The sequence below is a fragment of the Tachyglossus aculeatus genome, chromosome 21 (assembly GCF_015852505.1).
Source record: "Tachyglossus aculeatus isolate mTacAcu1 chromosome 21, mTacAcu1.pri, whole genome shotgun sequence".
Lineage (NCBI taxonomy): Eukaryota > Metazoa > Chordata > Mammalia > Monotremata > Tachyglossidae > Tachyglossus > Tachyglossus aculeatus.
The window spans coordinates 36,377,493-36,395,985 of record NC_052086.1 but is presented as its reverse complement, the minus strand read 5'-3'; the positions used below and the strand labels follow the sequence as shown (position 1 = coordinate 36,395,985).

The 18,493-nt window shown below is 45.6% G+C and overlaps 1 protein-coding gene across 1 annotated transcript in view; it reads right to left on the bottom strand.

Annotated features, from left to right (window-relative positions):
• Positions 1-18,010, bottom strand: part of GALNT9 (polypeptide N-acetylgalactosaminyltransferase 9) — a 260,712-nt gene extending 242,702 nt beyond the window's left edge. Inside the window, exon 1 of the mRNA XM_038763871.1 lies at positions 17,436-18,010. Within this exon, the coding sequence (XP_038619799.1) occupies positions 17,436-17,679 (244 nt within the window). The 5' untranslated portion in view covers positions 17,680-18,010. The remainder of the gene's footprint in view (positions 1-17,435) is intronic.
• Positions 18,011-18,493: the final 483 nt, after the last annotated feature.

Here is an 18,493-nt window from a genome sequence, read left to right as displayed (position 1 = left end):
AAATTGGGGAAAGAAGAGGAAGAAAAAAAAGCACCATTCCTAGCAACCAACAATATCAGACATCTTATATCCACTCACAAAAATATGGGATTCCCAAAGCTCCATTGAATAGACTAAACGTATTTAGGCTGGTTTGAAAAATCTCTCTTCATGACAACATTCTCCTCAGCTTTTTTCTCTGTTCTACAGAATAGTTTCCCTTTCTGGTTTTAAAGAGCATAATCCCATGTGGCAATGTCCCCAGCCAATCCAGATACAGTAGGGGATTGATTCAGTGGAGGAGAGCAGGAATATGTGGCCCAAATTAAGTTAAGGTAAATTTAAGATGAACGTCAGGAACCAAAATATTCATACCATTGAGCTTAAATCAGCGCCAAAGGTTTCTCCAGGGAAATGGCGAAAGCCCTATAAATTGAGTATTTTAAATCTGAATGAAATAGGGCACTGGGGAATGCACAGAGAGACCAGCCTCTTCTAACCTGCAGGGAGGATCTAGATGTGACATTAGGGAAATTAAACAGAAAAGCCCCAAGATGTAGAAATAATTTATATGGGACAACCTGATCACCTTGTAACCACCCTAGCACTTAGAACAGTGCTTTGCACATAGTAAGTGCTTAATAAATGCCATCATTATTGGTTATTACATAACCAGCTACAGTGGACACCGTCACAGGCCTCTTTGCTTGAATGGCATTTCTTCAGTAAACGGTGTCTTCTCTTCTAACATTGTTGAACAGCTCAATTTAAAGCCTGAGAAGGGTGGAAAATGATATACAACCTCAGAGGAGGTGGAGGTGGTATAGCTTTCCTCCTTTATAGTTGTTACTATAGAGGTGAGGTTCCACTTGAATATCAACAGTTGCTTTAATGTCTTGGCATATTTCACCTAGGAAGTGGGGGTCATTGTACTGATTTGGACAATGCAATCTGTCTTCTTGTCTCCCGTCTGTGGAGATCAACAGCCCGTCCCTTTGGTTCCAGGACTGAATCCAGGGAATATTCCAACTAAATTTCTAAGGCCTGCAGATCTTTGACTTATGTAAGCCTCCCTTACAGAGAAACGGAGAACTCCAATTTGCTAATTGAGCCTAATCAATCAATCAGTAGAATTTATTGAGCCCTTACTCTGAGCAGAACACTATCCTAAATGCTTAGGAGACCTGGATTCTAATCCCAGCTCTGCCACTTGTCTGTTATGTGACCTTGGGCAAGTCACTTAACTTTATGTGCCTCAGTTACCTCATCTGTAAAATTGGAATTAAGACTATGAGCTCTATGTGGGACAGGGACTGTGTCTAACCTAGTTATCTTGTATCTATCCCAGTGCTTAATACAGTGCCTGGCACATAATAAGCACTTAGCAAATACCATAATTATTATTATGAATTATTATTCACAATAGAATTAATAGAAGTTACTCTGCTCTTGAGAAACCTAAAATACAGAGGGGGATACAGACACTAAAATTAATTAGCGGTAACGGGGAGCGATGGAGTGTAAAATTGTGGGTGAAGTGCTGCTGATGTTGATGGTCTTTGTTAAGAGTTTACTATATGCCAGGCACTGTACTAAGCACTGGGATAGATACAAGGCTGGACACAGTCCCTGTCCCACATGGGGCTCCCAGTCTTAATCCCCATTTTCCAGATGAGGTAACTGAGGCGCAGAGAAGGGAAATGACTTGCCCAAGGTCACCCAGCAAAAAAGTGATGGAGTTGGGATTAGAACCCAGGTCTTTCTGATTAGACACATAAGCTCACATAAACTGATAGTCAAATGCATAAGTGAAGCAGAAGTGCTGGAATGGCAGTGCTTGAGGAAGAAGATGAGAGATCTGTCTATATTTTGGCAGAACTATGGCTTGCAAGGGAGAGTTTTGGTAATAATAACTAGGTTTGTTTAGCCTGGAGAAGGAAAATCTAAGGGGAGAGTGAATAACTGCCTTCATGTCCAGGAAGGATACTGTTGAGGAGAATACTTTTCTCTTCACAAATGGAAAAAGAAGAATCAATCAATGAATCAATCTATGGTATTTATTGAGCCCTTCTGTGTACAGAGCACTGTATTAAGTGCTTGGGAGAGCACAATACAACAGAGTGGATAGACACGATCCACGTCCCACAAGAGGCTTATGGTCTAGAAAGGAAATGACTTTAAAATAAATTAGAGAGGGGAAAATGGAAACAATAAGGAGCAGCTGGAAGAGACTTCAGTTACTCATAAAAGGGAACTTATTCTGCCAGGGTTTTAGAACAGAGTGGCTGGCTACCAAGAAGGGGTGGGGGATTTCCTTTTCCTTCCAGAACTCTGGGGATGAATGGGCACCATATGTCCTGGTTGGCCCAGCCAATCAGCTATCTGGTAGCCAAGGGTAGGATCATATGAGCTCCTCTACTCAATTGAACATTCAATAATTTATTCATTCCACTCTGTAACTGATCCTTGTTCTGCCTATTGTTTCCATCACTGGCAAATATTTTTACACCTGTCTCCCCCATTGGACTGTTAATTCTCTGTGGGCAGGGACTGTGTCCTTTGCTTCTGTCATACTTTCCTTAGTGCTTAGTGCAGTGTCTTGCACTCAGTAAGCACTCAGCATTACTATTTACTACTACTTCCTTCCTACTCCTACTCTTTATAAAATCCTTTCTGTCCACCTCCCCCATTGGACTATAAGTACCTTGAGGGGAGGAAATGTGTGGCCTACTGCATAGAACATGGGCTTGGGAGTCAGAAAGACCTGGGTTCTAATTCTGGATCCTCCACCTGTTTGCTGCGGACCTTAGACAAGTCCTTTCACTTCTCTGTGCCTCAATTACCTCATCTGAAAAATGGGAATTATGACTGTGAGCCCCAAGTGGGACATGGACTGTGTCCAACCTGATTAGTTTGTATCTACCCAACACTTAGAACAGTATTTGATGCATAGTAAGTGCTGAGAAAATACCATCATAATTATTACTATTATTATTGTTTTACTGTCTCAAGCTCTAAGAGCTTCAGATTCAGAAGATGCTCAAAAATACCACTGATTGATTGGATAAACTCGTGGTCTTTGGCAGAAATAGACAGTGGAAGAGATGGGGAGTACAAACCAGTCCTATCTAACTAGAAGAAACATATCAAGCAATTTTCTTGACTCCAAGGTAAATACTAAAATGAGAAAAAGAAAACTGAGATTTGGCTAAAAAACCTCAGCCAGGCAGTTGTCAGACCTGCATCATGCTAGGAAAATTGGTTAAGAACCCAACATTATCCCAGTAGAGATAAAATCAATCAATCAATCAATCAATCAATCAATCGTATTTATTGAGCACTTACTGTGTGCAGAGCACTGTACTAAGCGCTTGGGAAGTACAAGTTGGCAACATATAAAATGTTACCGGGTCCAAATTGTCAGAAACAAACAGAAAGGAGGAAGGATTTCTGTGACTCAGTTTCCCCATCTGTGAAATGAGGATTAAGACTGTGAGCCCTATTTGGGACAGGGCCTGTATCCAACCCTATTATCATGTATCTATCCCAGTGCTTAGAAAAGAGCCTGGCACATGGTAAACACTTACTAAATGCCATTATTATTATTATAATTATTGCAAAGGGGAGTGGTACTGATATGGCCTGGCTATTGGCTAGAGAAGCAGTGTGGCTCAGTGGAAAGAGCATAGGCTTTGGAGTCAGGGGTCATGGGTTTGAATCCTGGCTCTGCCAATTGTCAGCTGCGTGACTTTAGGCAAGTCACTTAACTTCTCTGTGCCTCAGTTCCCTCTTTTGTAAAATGGAGATTAAGACTGTGAGCCCTCCATGGGACAACCTGATCTCCTTGTAACTGCTCCAACACTTAGAACAGTGCTTTGCACATAGTAAGCGCTTAATAAATGCCATCATTATTATTATAGGCACCACCCATTCTGCTATAGGTCTGCAAAGGCTAAATCAATCAATCAATTAATCATACTTGAGTGCTTTCTCTATGCAGAGCATTGTGCTAAGTGTTCGGAAGAGTATTATACAACAGAGTTGGTAAACACATTCCCTGCCCACAACAAGCTTACAGTCTAGAAGGGGAGACATAGATAGATATTTAGATAATTTAGATATAGATAATTTATCTATAAATAAATTATGGATATGTATATAAGTGCTGTGGGGCCAAGGTAGGGTGAATGAAGGGTGTAAAGCCCAGTGCAAAGGTGATGAGGAAGGGAACAGGAAAAGAGGAAATGAGGGCTTAGTCGGGGAAGGCCTCTTGGAGGAAATGTGCCTTCTTTGAATAATAATAATAATAATGATGGCATTTATTAAGTACTTACTATGTGCAAAGCACTGTTCTAAGCACTGGGGAGGTTACACGGTAATCAGGTTGTCCCACGGAGGGCTTACAGTCTTAATCCCCATTTTACAGATGAGGTCACTGAATCAGAGAAAAGTTGTGACTTGCCCAAAGTCACACAGCTGACAATTGGCAGAGCCGCGATTTGAACCCATGACCTCTGACTTCAAAGCCCGTGCTCTTTCTATTGAGCCATGCTGCTTTGAAGGTGGGGAGAGTAATTGTCTGACAGATATGAAGAGGAAGGATGTTCCAGGCCAGGGGTAGGCCACGGGTGAGAGGTTGGCTACGAGAAAGAGATATAGTGAGTGGGTTGACATTAGAGGATTGAAGAGTGCAGCTGGGGTTGTAGGAGGAGAGCAGCATGGTAAGACAGACTCCTCCTTGACTGAACCTCAGAACCCCCACCCACTCTGCCACCCCCATTAGGAACTTGGAGACAGCTGCGGTCAGAGTTCCTTTTTCTCCTGACAGGAACGAGGATGAGGAATTGGAAAGGTCCAACCTTGGTGGGGTTGGGGAACAGGAGTTCACAGAGGAAAAAGGTTAGGGGAGCAGAAGGGTAACTGGAGATCCAAGCTTATCAGGGTGAAGGGAAATAGGTGGTAAGTTCCTGCCCATTGAACTCTCAGGCAAGAAAGAGAGAAAGTTGATGAAAGGGTTGGCGGATGGATTAGCTGGAAGTCTAGGGTTTTAGGGGCTGGGCCTGGATGTCTGAAGGACCTGGGTTCTAATCCTTTCTTTGCCACTTGTCTGCTGTGTGATCTTGTGCAAGTCACTTCACTTCTCTGTGCCTGTTACCTTATCTGTAAAATGGAGGTTAAGGCTGTGAGTCCCATGTGGGACATGCACTGTGTCCAACCTGACTAGCTTATGTATACCCCAGCAGTTAGTACGGTGCCTGACAGATAGTAGGTGTTTAACAAATACCATAAAAAAGAGGGTGGGGTTGGACTTCTGTGATAATAGGAAGAAGGGAGTCTAGTGGGGAGCAGGTCTAGTCCTGGAGAGCCATCACTTTGTATTTCTGTACAGATGTCTCAAAAATTGGTGCTTTCCTTGCAATAAGACACAAGACAAAATATTTGAAAAACATCGTCTTAGGTACCAATTTCCCATGTAAATTCTTTCCTCTGGCCTGTGATCCCCTTGCTCTGATGCCTACCGACTCTACTCTACATCATTATACTGTTCTTGCCCAAGTGCCTAGTATAGTGCTTAGCACATGAGATATGCTCAGTAAATACCATTGATGGATTGCTTTTTTAAATGGCATTTGTTAAGTACTTACAATGTGCTAGGCACTATACTAAACACTGGAGTATCTACAAGCTATTCAGGTTGGACACGTCCATGTCCCCCATGGGGCTCACAGTCTTAATCCCCATTTTATAGATGAGGGAACTGAGGCACAGAGAAGTGAAGGGATTTGCCCAAGGTCACACAGCAGACAAGTGGCATAGACAGAATTAGAAATCAGGTCCATCTGACTCCCAAGTCTGTGGTCTATCCCCTAGGCCATGCTGCTTCTCTTAATTGATTGACTGATTAATTATAATTAATTAATTATAATTAGGATTAATTATGACTGGATATGATTAAAGACTATGAGCCTTAACCACCCCTCCCTCTCTACCCAAAAGTCCAGCAGATCTTCATTTATTCCATCACATTTTTTGAGTGCTCACTGTGTGTAAAGCACTGTACTAAGCGCTTAGGAGAGCACAACATAGTAATAAGCAGACACATTTCTTGACCACTCAGCCAATACTCCCTCACAACCACAACCCTGTTTTGTTGTTAGAGAAAACAACCCCTCTTGGTGTTACTGCCCTATAGACTGTAAGCTCACTGTGGATAGGGAATGTGTCTATTATATTGCTATATTGTACTCTCCCAAGCACTTAGTACAGTACTCTGTTCAGAGTAAGCCCTCAATAAATACTATTGGCTGATTGATTGATATTCACAGCCACAGGAAGGTTTTTCCCTAACCCACAGGCGATGAGGAAGGATTTTTTTAAAAAGATTGTTATTCTCCAATAATAGACTATGGACCGGCTCTTGAGAGATCAGTCGATGTGGATCCTTGCATTTAGCTCTGTCCCCAGAGTCCTTGTAAGGTTTTTTTTTTCTGCATTTGCTTCCATGTTTTACCTTTACTTAACAACGACATTTTCAAAGAAACCCTGGGAGAGGAGGAAACCCTGAAATTAGGTGGAAACCTGGAATAGGATGAAGCCCTGGAACAGGGTCTAGGAGAGGATATAATTCAAAGGAATAGTAGATTTCTCTTATCTGCAATTTATTTTAGTGTCTGTCTTCCCTCTGGTCAGAGATGCTGTCTAGCCGTTTTATTGTACTGTACTCTCTCAAGTGCTTTAGTACAATGCTCTGCACACAGTAAGTGCTCAGTAGGTCGATTGATTGAAAAGAGTGGGAAAGTGTGAACCATCTTGAGGATTTCACCTTCAGCAGGGGGAGCACGCGATCCTGGGAAGGGATACCAGTAATTGGAAGATTTGTGAAACATGACTCATTTCTGTCCTTTCACTTCATAAATCTTATCATTTCCTTGGACAACAGCCATGCACTCAGTGCCCGGAAACGCGTTTTCAAGCAATGTACTTTGCCTTTTCACAACCTTTATTTACTTAAAAATAAAATAGCAATTATTTAAACTACAGCCAGCGATGGGCGAGGGCTTAGAGTCTCCGGCTGATTTGGGGCCGGACAGTCACCGAGAAAGAAAGAATAGCTCAACGACATTAGCTCATCCTGAAACATATTCCGATTCACAAACAAGGTATACCTTATCAGAAGATGTATTTGACCCGCGGAGAAATGGAAAGTAAGAAAGGAAATTGCTACTTGTGGTAACCTCAGTCCAATAAATACGGCAAGGCTATTACATTGCTGTCAATACAAACCATGAACCAGATCTTTCCGGGGCCTGGGCTGGCTCCCTGGATACTAATGATGTCCCTTAGGAGAGTGGAGTAACTAATTCAGGTCTCCAGTATATTATTAAGCATGTGAGCCCCACAAAAATGGTTCTCTTTACCTTTCTCAAGATTACCACTCCCTGCTCATTAAGTGGAGCTCAAACTGCCTCCTCTATTTTGTATTATCCATTATTCTGTATTATCTGCACTGTTCTGCCCTCTATTAGCATAGATAACTGAGAATTGTTTTAGTCTTACTACAGAGCATAGGGCTGCAGAAATATCCTAAATAGCCCCTTTTAGGCCTAAAAATGTGAAGGTGCCTCTCTCTATAACTCTCAAATACTAGGAGAATCTGGCTTTACTTTTTAATATTCCATCAAGGGGCAGAGCACTGTTGATCCTTTTATATGTTGCACCGTGTTAACAACCATTCTAAACCTTCTCCCTCACAAATTTCCCCCAATTTGGGATGAATCCTATTATATATTTATGAATCCAGCTCAGATACCCATTTCTTAGAATTTCACCTAAACTGGTGAATCATAAAAACCTTAAAAACTGAACTGGGATCGGTCCCTTGAAGGTATAGTGACAAGGGAGTCAAAAGTAATAGATTTCCAGCATGAAATAACATTCATGCTAATATTTAGTTTACAGAATAGCTGTTTTATGACACATCAAAAAGGCACCACTCTCTCTTCTTGCCTGCATACTGTGAGATAAATGCATCTCTTAACTACCTTTTAAACAACCCAACAAATGAGTTTCTATTTTCTGAGAATGACAATTAAGCATGGAAATTGTCAGATTCATAATAACACTGGGGATCATCAAATTAAGCTGGTACATGCATGCAGTCAGAACCTTTTATGTGTGAAGATGAAGTTTAAATCAGGCCAAACCACTAAGAGTCATCCTTTACTTTGAGCACCTCTCTTCCCCTGTCCTTCCCTGGAAAAACTGCCCCTTTGAAATGAAATTCTCCAACAAAAACTTCTTCTTTTTTTTTTAATTTGACAGGGTTGATCTTGGCATTTTGATCCATTCCTTTGCAGTTTGTTCTCAGCTGACAACTCAAATGGAAATTCAGAAAGATGAGCTTGGACCAGATCTCTGTCAAGCCAAGGATAAACTATCTTTTTTTAAAAAAAATGTGATTGTCTTTTGCATATGCAGATTGCCCAGCTGAATTTTAAATGCAATCACTTTTCTTCCAGCCCACTCTAGAATCAGGAGCCACTGCCTATGTGAATTAGCCCCTAAAGCACCAATCCTGTTCTTTACCTAATTTCCCAACCTTGGATGTGACAATTACGGGTAATGTCTGCTTCCTCTATCTGTTCAATGTAGGTGATATTTGAGATTGATATTTGAGATCCGTTTATCCAAGTGTAAATTGCCGTTGCATTTAATCCTCCCGAAGTGAACAAAAATCCTATTACCGTGCATGGGGAACAATAATCAAGGAAACAGTCCAAGTTTTCCTCCAAGTTGGCAGTCTAGTGGTGCAAATGGGCTTAATAAGGCAGCCAGAGGTTGGAGGGTATGAAGAGAAGCATACCTAATGAGAATCAAAATGAAAACAGGAATTGCTCTTAATCTTCTCAGATTGAATGAAATCTAATTGTATGTGGTATTGATTGTTGTGTATTCCTGGAATAAGACAGTGAAAGGAAAATAGGCAATTACGATAAGATAGCTAACTGACCCTTCAATTGCTTTTGGCACAAAAGATGTCCAGTTAGTTGGGATAGTAAATACTTACCACTTTCCAAAAGTACATTATTATCAATAGGGAAGGGGAAAAAATCAAGTCACTGAAATGTTGACACTATTTGATAGGTTGCCAGGAATTATTAAGATGTATTATGAATTGTTATTGTTTATCCTGCCATGGTAATTAAGACTTTCTGATTAGCAATGGGTTCGGGAAAGGAATATTTTAACTCATAGAACAAATCTGGTGGAGGATGAAGACTGATGAGTTGGAGCTGGAATCCTTCAGTGGGCCAGGGGGCGAGCCCTCTTCTGAATTAGAACTTGCACATTAATAGGAAGACTTTCCATAGAGTCAATGTTCCCTAGAAGGTTGTCTGTTCTGTAAATGACAAGGCAAATTCATAAAGGTCTGATCGATTGCACTGTGGGTAAATGGAGACTTCACTGAGGATCTGGGGCTAAGTGAGGAGAGATCTGTTGATATTATCAGTGGGACAATCAACAGGCGTAATTCAGGCAATAAACCAGTCTCTTTTTCTTCAAAATCAAAGCTTGCATTATCTGTTAACTGCTTTCATTCTCCTTCTGCCTGTGCAGATCCACCCAGTTTTCCTCTGTAGCCATATCTGATATCTCCTGTGACCAAGATCAGAAATAGTTTGAAACAACATATCTTTTAGCTGCCCACCAATGAAGCCAAATCCTGCCCAAAGACTCACGGAGTTCACCGTTTTCACTGAGACAAAGGTGACATTTTTCCACTGACACAAGAGCAGATTCAGCAAACCACCCTGGAGAGCAGGTGGAAAAAAGCCTCCTTTCAACCTATACACCCTTTCCCCTGGACCACTAACACCTTGAGATTCCCTGACTTCCTATTGATTCGACTGCTTCTTCTGGGGAAAGTTCGAGCCCGTGGAACAGAAATGGCAAACTGGTTCCAATTTTGTTTTCTACCTTCTATACCTCAACCTTGCCCAAATCCGAGTCCCATATGGAACATTTAAGAAATAATTTCCAATCTCCATGGCCCAGAGTGAATCGGGCCAGAGTGGGGAAAAATAGTTGAAAATGTTGCCTGACCCTATGATAAAATAGAGCTATTTTGCCGATAATTTCTTACTTCTCTTCAAGTGACCTTTTGAACTGCTGGGCTAGAGAGATGATAAAGTCCTATCCGAGAGAATGATTCTGAATTTTCTGCTTTCCCCCATCCTTTGCTGAAAACGTTAGGGGGAACCACAGAGCCCACCTTGAAGGCTAAAGAATTGGAGCAGAAAGAGGTCGAAAGGTCTAGGCCAATACTTCACTTCACTTAAAAGGGGGATTAAGACTGTAAACCCCCCGTGGGACCACCTGATCACCTTGTAACCTCCCTAATGCTTAAAACAGTGCTTTGCACATAGTTAGCGCTTAATAAATGCCATCATTATTATTATTAGTAGTAGTAGTAGTGGTGGTCCAGTTGGAGCTGAAAAGTGCCTCTGTTACTCCCAGATTTCCCAAAATAGATCAGGATCCTTGGCCAAAAGTAATGTGGAGCAGTTTCTTTGTTTTCCAAGCCTTTCTTTCACCCACCCCATTTTAAAACTCAAATCCATTCTCTCGCCTTGAAGAGTGAATGAGGGAAATCTTTAACAGGCTTGAGCTAGTTTCATGATGATGTTATACAACATCACTATGTTGCCAGTGCTTTTATAGAATCCTCCGGTTCTCACCATAAAACAGCCCATAACGCTCCGGCAAATAGATTTCAATAAAGCTGCAAGCTACTTCAGTGGCAGTCTACCCAGGAGAGGATGAGTCATGCTGGGAGAAGGCCCAAGTGTGTGTCTTGCTTAAACTTTCTTCAGTTACTCTAAAGGCATAGAAAGATTCGAGAAACTGCAAACTGCAAAAAGAGAAAAAAAAATCCCTTAGAAGGGAAAATCAGAGTTTCGTATGTGGAGAAAGTAGTTATGAAACAAGAGCGGGGTCCCTTCATCTCCCACAAAGATAGCTTATAAGTGCCATAATAACAATAATAACAATAATAATAATATGTTTAAGTGCTTACTATATGTCAAGGACTGTTCTAAGCAGTGGGACAGATACATGGTAATCAGTTCAGAAACAGTCCCTATTTCACATGGGGCTCACAGTCTTGGGGCTCACAGTCTAAGTGGGAGAGAGAACAGGGATTGAATCCCCATTTTGCAGTTCAGGAAACAGACACAGAAGCATATGGTCTAGTGGATAGAGCATGAGCCTAGGAGTTAGAAAGACATGGTTTCTAAGTCTGCTGGGTGTCTTTGGGTTAGCCACTTCACTGTGCCTCAGTTACCTCTTCTGTAAAATGGGGAAAAAAACTATGAGCCCCATGTTTCCAAACTGTTGAACTTGTATCTACTCCAGAGCTTAGTCCAGTGCCTGACACATAGTAGAGTGTTTAACAAATGCTATAGAAAAGTGGTGAAGGTGGGATTAGAACCCAGGTCCTCTGACTCCCAAAACCTGCTCTTTCCACTAAACCAGCTGCTTTCCCATAAGGATCGCCACAGTTCAATGGGTGGCACTGGGGCACTTCACTTTAGTGCAAAAGTAACTTGTGGGCCATTTAAGTGTCCAAAGAGGATATTTGTCCCTTCCTAGGTGTTGGATGAAATCCTGGAGAAAATATAGCATCTATAATCCCTATTTCCCCACTTGTACTTCCCAAGCGCTTAGTACAGTGCTCTGCACACAGTAAGCACTCAATAAATACGATTGAATGAATGAATGAATATTTGTTGAACTCCATCATATGTATCAGTGGGAAAACCAAAAGTCTACGATCTTTCTTCATAATGTGATCTCAGACACAACTCCTTCATGACTCTGATGCTAATATCAATCAATCAAATTTATTGAACACACATTATGTGCAGAGCACTGAAAATGCAAAATTCGTTCCTTATGCGGAAAGTTTGGATACAGACATTGCATAAAATAAAAGCCATCACTTGAAACATTTTTGAAGTGCCTTTTCCAAAAAAATTCTAATTTGTTTTCTTTCCCCATATCTCTGGCTAAATATGTACCCAGAACATATGTAGCTTCATAAGTAGCCTAGAACACTTTGTTAACTTGGGTTTTTTGTTATATAAAATGGAAAAAACCACGGGTTTCCCTCCTATTCATCTACCACTTGTCTGTTGTGTGACCTTGGGCAAGGCACTTCACTTCTCTGTGCCTCAGTTTACTTCATCTGAAAATTGGGGATTAAGACTGTGAGCCTCACTTGGGACCTGGACTGTATCTAGCCTGATTAGCTTGCATCTATGCCAGCACTTAGTACGGTACCTGGCACCTAGTAAGTGCTTAAACAAATACCATTAATAAATATTACCATGCATTTATTCACATTGTTTTTGCATTGTAGGGTCATTAATTTAACTTCAACAATAACCTTCTATTCACCAACAGAGTATAAGCTTTCATTTTTACGAACCACAGGGAATCCTCTATCAGCATTTATTATTGTGAAAAATGTATTCTATAGAAACTAGCTTAGTTTGGGATCCCTCCCCTCTTTTACACACACACACACACACACACACACACACACACACACACATACACACACATATTCTTTTTCAATGTTCTCAAAAATGCAAAGTTTAAAGTGGTGATTTTTAGTAGAGCAAGAGCTAGCTGTAGATTGGAGGGAGTTCATTATTATCAAAGCAGTTCACGAGGGATATTTTCAGAACCTCCGAGTTTCACAGTCACCACTGAGAATCCCGCCTCATTCCAAGCCACTCTGAGAGGAAGGGATCTCGTCCACTCGGGGCTTAGTGAAAAGAGCCCAGGCTTGGGAGTCAGAGGTTGTGGGCTCTAATTCCGGTTCCGCCACTTGTCAGCTGTGTGACTTTGGGCAAGTCATTTGACTTCTCTGTGCCTCAGTGACCTCATCTGTAAAATGGGGATTAAGACGGTGAGCCCCAGTGGGACAACCTTATAACCTTGTATCTATCCCAGCACTTAGAACAATGCTTGGCACAGAGGAAGCGCTTACCAAATACCATCATTATTACCACTCACACCCAGGACTCTATGCTGGCATTTTCCCTGGAATCCCTCTTTCCTTCCTCCCACCAACTTGAGTGTATTTCGAGATTTCGTTCTTCTCCCTTTAGAGAGCCAGGTTCTTCCGCTCGAGATCAAAGCTAGGACAACAGGGATGGGGTGTAGAAAAGCCCAGATTTGTCTATCTGATTCCAGCAAATTCATTCCTCACCAGACTCCCTTCCACGTGTCACTTCTCCAGCTCCACCTGAAGAGAGGAGGGCAGCCCACCGAATTTACTGAAATAGTTAAGGACCCAAACTTCTCGTGATGCCGCTGGGCATCATGCCACCTCCCTTCTGTCCAACGCCCCCACCTCCCACCCCTTGCTGTCTTGCGTAACTCCAGGGAGCATCTCCCGCCCTCCACACCACCGTCTCTGCAAGTTCTTGAGGAGCAGCAAGTTTGGAGCAGCCTGCGGGAGTGGGCGGGCTGCGAGGACTCAAAAACTGAGCCAAAGTCCCCCCGTCCCCCGAACGTGGGACCCTGACGTTGAAGCCCCCAACCTTCCATCCTCCCCTGGAGCTAATAGAGCAGGGAGTCGGCCTCTTAATAATAATAATGATAATAATGTTGGTATTTGTTAAGCGCTTACCGTGTGCTAAGCACTGTTCTAAGCGCTGGGGAGATATACAAGGTAATCAGGTTGTCCAACGTGGGGCTCACAGTCTTCATCCCCAGTTTAAATATGCGGTAACTGAGGAACGTAGAAGTGAAGTGACTGGTCCAAGGTCACACACCAGACAAGTGGCAGAGCCGGGATTAGAACCCGCGTCTTCTGGCTCCCAAGCCCGAGCTCTTTCCACTGAGCCACGCTGCTTTTCTTCCCGTCTCCCCTGACGACCCCTACTCTCCCCGGCCAGCCAGACCACCCTGCTCCACGCATCACATAGTACTATGTGCTCTGCACATAGTAAGCGCTCAATAAATACGATTGATTGATTGATCAGAGCCCGGCCTTGGGAATCAGAAGGTCTTGGGTTCTAATCCCAGCTCTGACGCACATCTCCTGTGTGACCCTGGGCAAGGCACTTCATTTCTCTGTGCCTCAGTTACCTTATCTGTAAAATGGGGATTAAGACTGTGAGCCCCACAGGGGACAGGGACTGCATCCAATCCGATTTGCTTGTATCCATCCCAGTGCTTAGTACAGTGCCTTGCACATAGTAAGGGCTTAACAAATATCATAATTATAGAAAAGCAGCGTGGCTTAGTGGAAAGAGCCCAGTCCTGGGAGCCGGAGGACGTGGGTTCTAACCCCGGCTCAGCCACTTGTCTGCTGTGTGACCTTGGGCAAGCCACTTAACTTCTCTGTGCCTCAGTTCCCTGATCTGTAAAATGAGGATTGAGACTGTGAGCCCCACATGGGACAACCTGATTGCCTTGTATCTCCCCCAGCGCTTAGAACAGTGCTTGGCACAGAGGAAGCGCTTAACAATACCATGATGATGATGATTATTATTATCCCCAGCTCAGTGCCAGGTGCCCTCGAGTGGATGCCAGCGTGGCTTATTGGAAAGAACCCGGGCTTGGGAGTCAGAGGTCGTAGGTTCTAATCCCGACTCTGCCACTTATCAGCTGTGTGACTTAGGGCAAGTCACTTAACGTCTTTGTGCCTCAGTTCCCTCTTCTGTAAAACGGGGATTGAGACTGTGAGTCCCACGCGGACTGATTACCTTGTAAGTGCTTAGTACAGTGCTCTGCACAAAGTAAGCGCTCAATAAATGCGATTGAAGGAATGTATCTCCCCCAGCGCTTAGACACAGTGCTTGGCACAGAGGAAGGAGGAAGCGCTTAACACATACCATGATTATTATTATTAGTATCTCCAGCGCAGCACTGGGTACCCTCGAGTGGATATCAGCGTGGCTTAGGTGGAAAGAGCCCGGGTTCGGGAGTCATAGGTCGTGGTTTCTAATCCCGGCTCTGCAAATCACTTAACTTCTCGGTGCCTCGGTTCCCTCCTCTGTAAAATGGGGACTGAGACTATGAGCTCTACGGGGGACAACCTGATCACCTCGTATCTCCCCCAGCGCTTCGAACAATGCTTGGCACAGAGGAAGTGTGCGACAAATCCATGATTATTATTAGTAGTATCCCCAGCTCAGCTCCGGGTGCCCTCGAGTGGATGTCAGCGTGGCTTAGTGGAAAGAGCCCGGGTTCGGGAGTCACAGGTCGTGGGTTCTAACCCCGGCTCTGCAAATCACTTAACTTCTCGGTGCCTCGGTTCCCTCCTCTGTAAAATGGGGACTGAGACTATGAGCTCTACGGGGACAACCTGATCTCCTCGTATCTCCCCCAGCGCTTCGAACAGTGCTTGGCACAGAGGAAGCATGTGACAAATACCATGATTATTATTAGTAGTATCCCCAGCTCAGCGCCGGGTGCCCTGGAGTGGATGTCAGCGTGGCTTAGTGGAAAGAGCCCGGGTTCGGGAGTCACAGGTCGTGGGTTCTAATCCCGGCTCTTCAAATCACTTAACTTCTCGGTGCCTCGGTTCCCTCCTCTGTAAAATGGGGACTGAGACTATGAGCTCTACGGGGACAACCTGATCTCCTCGTATCTCCCCCAGCGCTTCGAACAGTGCTTGGCACAGAGGAAGCATGTGACAAATACCATGATTATTATTAGTAGTATCCCCAGCTCAGCGCCGGGTGCCCTGGAGTGGATGTCAGCGTGGCTTAGTGGAAAGAGCCCGGGTTCGGGAGTCACAGGTCGTGGGTTCTAATCCCGGCTCTGCAAATCACTTAACTTCTCGGTGCCTCGGTTCCCTCCTCTGTAAAATGGGGACTGAGACTATAAGCTCTACGGGGGACATCCTGATCACCTCGTATCTCCCCCAGCGCTTCGAACAGTGCTTGGCACAGAGGAAGCGTATGACAAATACCATGATTATTATTAGTAGTATCCCCAGCTCAGCGCCGGGTGCCCTGGAGTGGATGTCAGCGTGGCTCAGTGGAAAGAGCCCGGGTTCGGGAGTCACAGGTCGTGGGTTCTAATCCCGGCTCTGCAAATCACTTAACTTCTCGGTGCCTCGGTTCCCTCCTCTGTAAAATGGGGACTGAGACTATGAGCTCTACGGGGACAACCTGATCACCTCGTATCTCCCCCAGCGCTTCGAACAGTGCTTGGCACAGAGGAAGCATGTGACAAATACCATGATTATTACTAGTAGTATCCCCAGCTCAGCGCCGGGTGCCCTGGAGTGAATGTCAGCGTGGTTTAGTGGAAAGAGCCCGGGTTCGGGAGTCACAGGTCGTGGGTTCTAATCCCGACTCTGCAAATCACTTAACTTCTCTGTGCCTCGGTTCCCTCCTCTGTAAAATGGGGACTGAGACTATGAGCTCTACGGGGGACAACCTGATCACCTCGTATCTCCCCCAGCGCTTCGAACAGTGCTTGGCACAGAGGAAGCGTGTGACAAATACCATAATTATTATTAGTAGTATCCCCAGCTCAGCGCCGGGTGCCCTGGAGTGGATGTCAGCGTGGCTTAGTGGAAAGAGCCCGGGTTCGGGAGTCACAGGTCGTGGGTTCTAATCCCGACTCTGTAAATCACTTAACTTCTCTGTGCCTCGGTTCCCTCCTCTGTAAAATGGGGACTGAGACTATGAGCTCTACGGGGGACAACCTGATCACCTCGTATCTCCCCCAGCGCTTCAAACAGTGTTTGGCACAGAGGAAGCGTGTGACAAATACCATGATTATTATTAGTAGTATCCCCAGCTCAGCTCCGGGTGCCCTGGAGTGGATGTCAGCGTGGCTTAGTGGAAAGAGCCCGGGTTCGGGAGTCACAGGTTGTGGGTTCTAATCCCGGCTCTGCAAATCACTTAGCTTCTCTGTGCCTCGGTTCCCTCCTCTGTAAAATGGGGACTGAGACTATGAGCTCTACGGGGGACAACCTGATCACCTCGTATCTCCCCCAGCGCTTCAAACAGTGTTTGGCACAGAGGAAGCGTGTGACAAATACCATGATTATTATTAGTAGTATCCCCAGCTCAGCTCCGGGTGCCCTGGAGTGGATGTCAGCGTGGCTTAGTGGAAAGAGCCCGGGTTCAGGAGTCACAGGTTGTGGGTTCTAATCCCGGCTCTGCAAATCACTTAGCTTCTCTGTGCCTCGGTTCCGTCTTCTGTAAAATGGGGACCGAGACTGTGACTCCACAGGGGACAACCCGATCACCTCGCATCCTCGTATCTCCCCCAGCGCTTCGCACAGAGCTTGGCACAGAAGAAGCGCGTAATGATGATGATGATTAGTGTCCCCAGCTCAGCGCCGGGTGCCCTCGGGTGGATGCCCGGGTGTGGGCCGGCTCCCCCGCGTCCCGCCGCCCCCCTGGCCGTGGACTCACCATTGAGCTGGTTGTAGACCACCTCCTCCAAGTGGTCCAGGCGCTGCAGGATGGCCTCGCGGTCCAGCAGGGCGCTGGCCGCCTTGGCATGCCGGCTGCGTGCCCGCCGGTCGGCGTGGCGCACGATCTGGACCAGCTCCTGCGAGCGGTCCTGCAGCCGGCAGTACACGGAGAAGAGGATGATGCCCACGAACACCAGGATGTTGACCGTCAGCAAAGTTTTGATTTTCCTGGCCACCGCCATGAAGGCATGCCCCGCTCCAGCCCCGGCCGGGGACCATGGGCTTGGGGCCGGACGGCCTCCCCGCGGGCTCCCGGCTCGGAGCTGTCCCTTTCAGCACCCCGGCGGGGCCGCGGGCCCCGCTGCGCTACCCACTGCGCTACCCACTGCGCTACCCGCTGCGCTCCGGGCTCCAAAGCATCCTCCGGAGAGGCGCAGCCCCATCCGACCGGACCCGGGAGCAAAGAGGGGCGCGCTGCGATGGAGCTGGAGGGGTCCGGGCTGGGAGACCACAGGAGGAAGGTCCTGGGGGGAAGGGGGTCCGGGGGCCCGGGCCGGCCGGGAGGGCGAGCTCCGGCTCTCCAGGATGCTCCCTGCCTTTGCCTCGGCTTGGTCCAGCCAGCCTCGCAGCCACAGCGCCGGTGCGGAGTGACGTGGCCGGGATATTCATCGGCATGCACCCGGCGCAGTCCCTCTCCCGCCTCCCTGCCATCCTCCCTCCTCCTCCTCCCTCCAGGCATCCATTCATTCAGTCGTATTTATTGAGCGCCGACTGTGCGCAGGGCACTGGACTAAGCGCTTGGGAAGTCCAAGTCCAGAGACGGTCCCTAGCCCACGGCGGGCTCACAGTCTAGAAGGGGGGAGCCGGACAACAAAACAAAACACGGAGACAGGTGTCAAAATGAGAACCAGCGTGGGCTCGGGAGTCAGAGGTCATGGGCTCCAATCCCGGCTCTGCCAACTGTCAGCTGTGTGACTTTGGACAAGTCACTTCACTTCCCTGTGCCTCAGTTACCTCATCTGTAAAATGGGGATTAAGACTGTGAGCCCCCCGTGG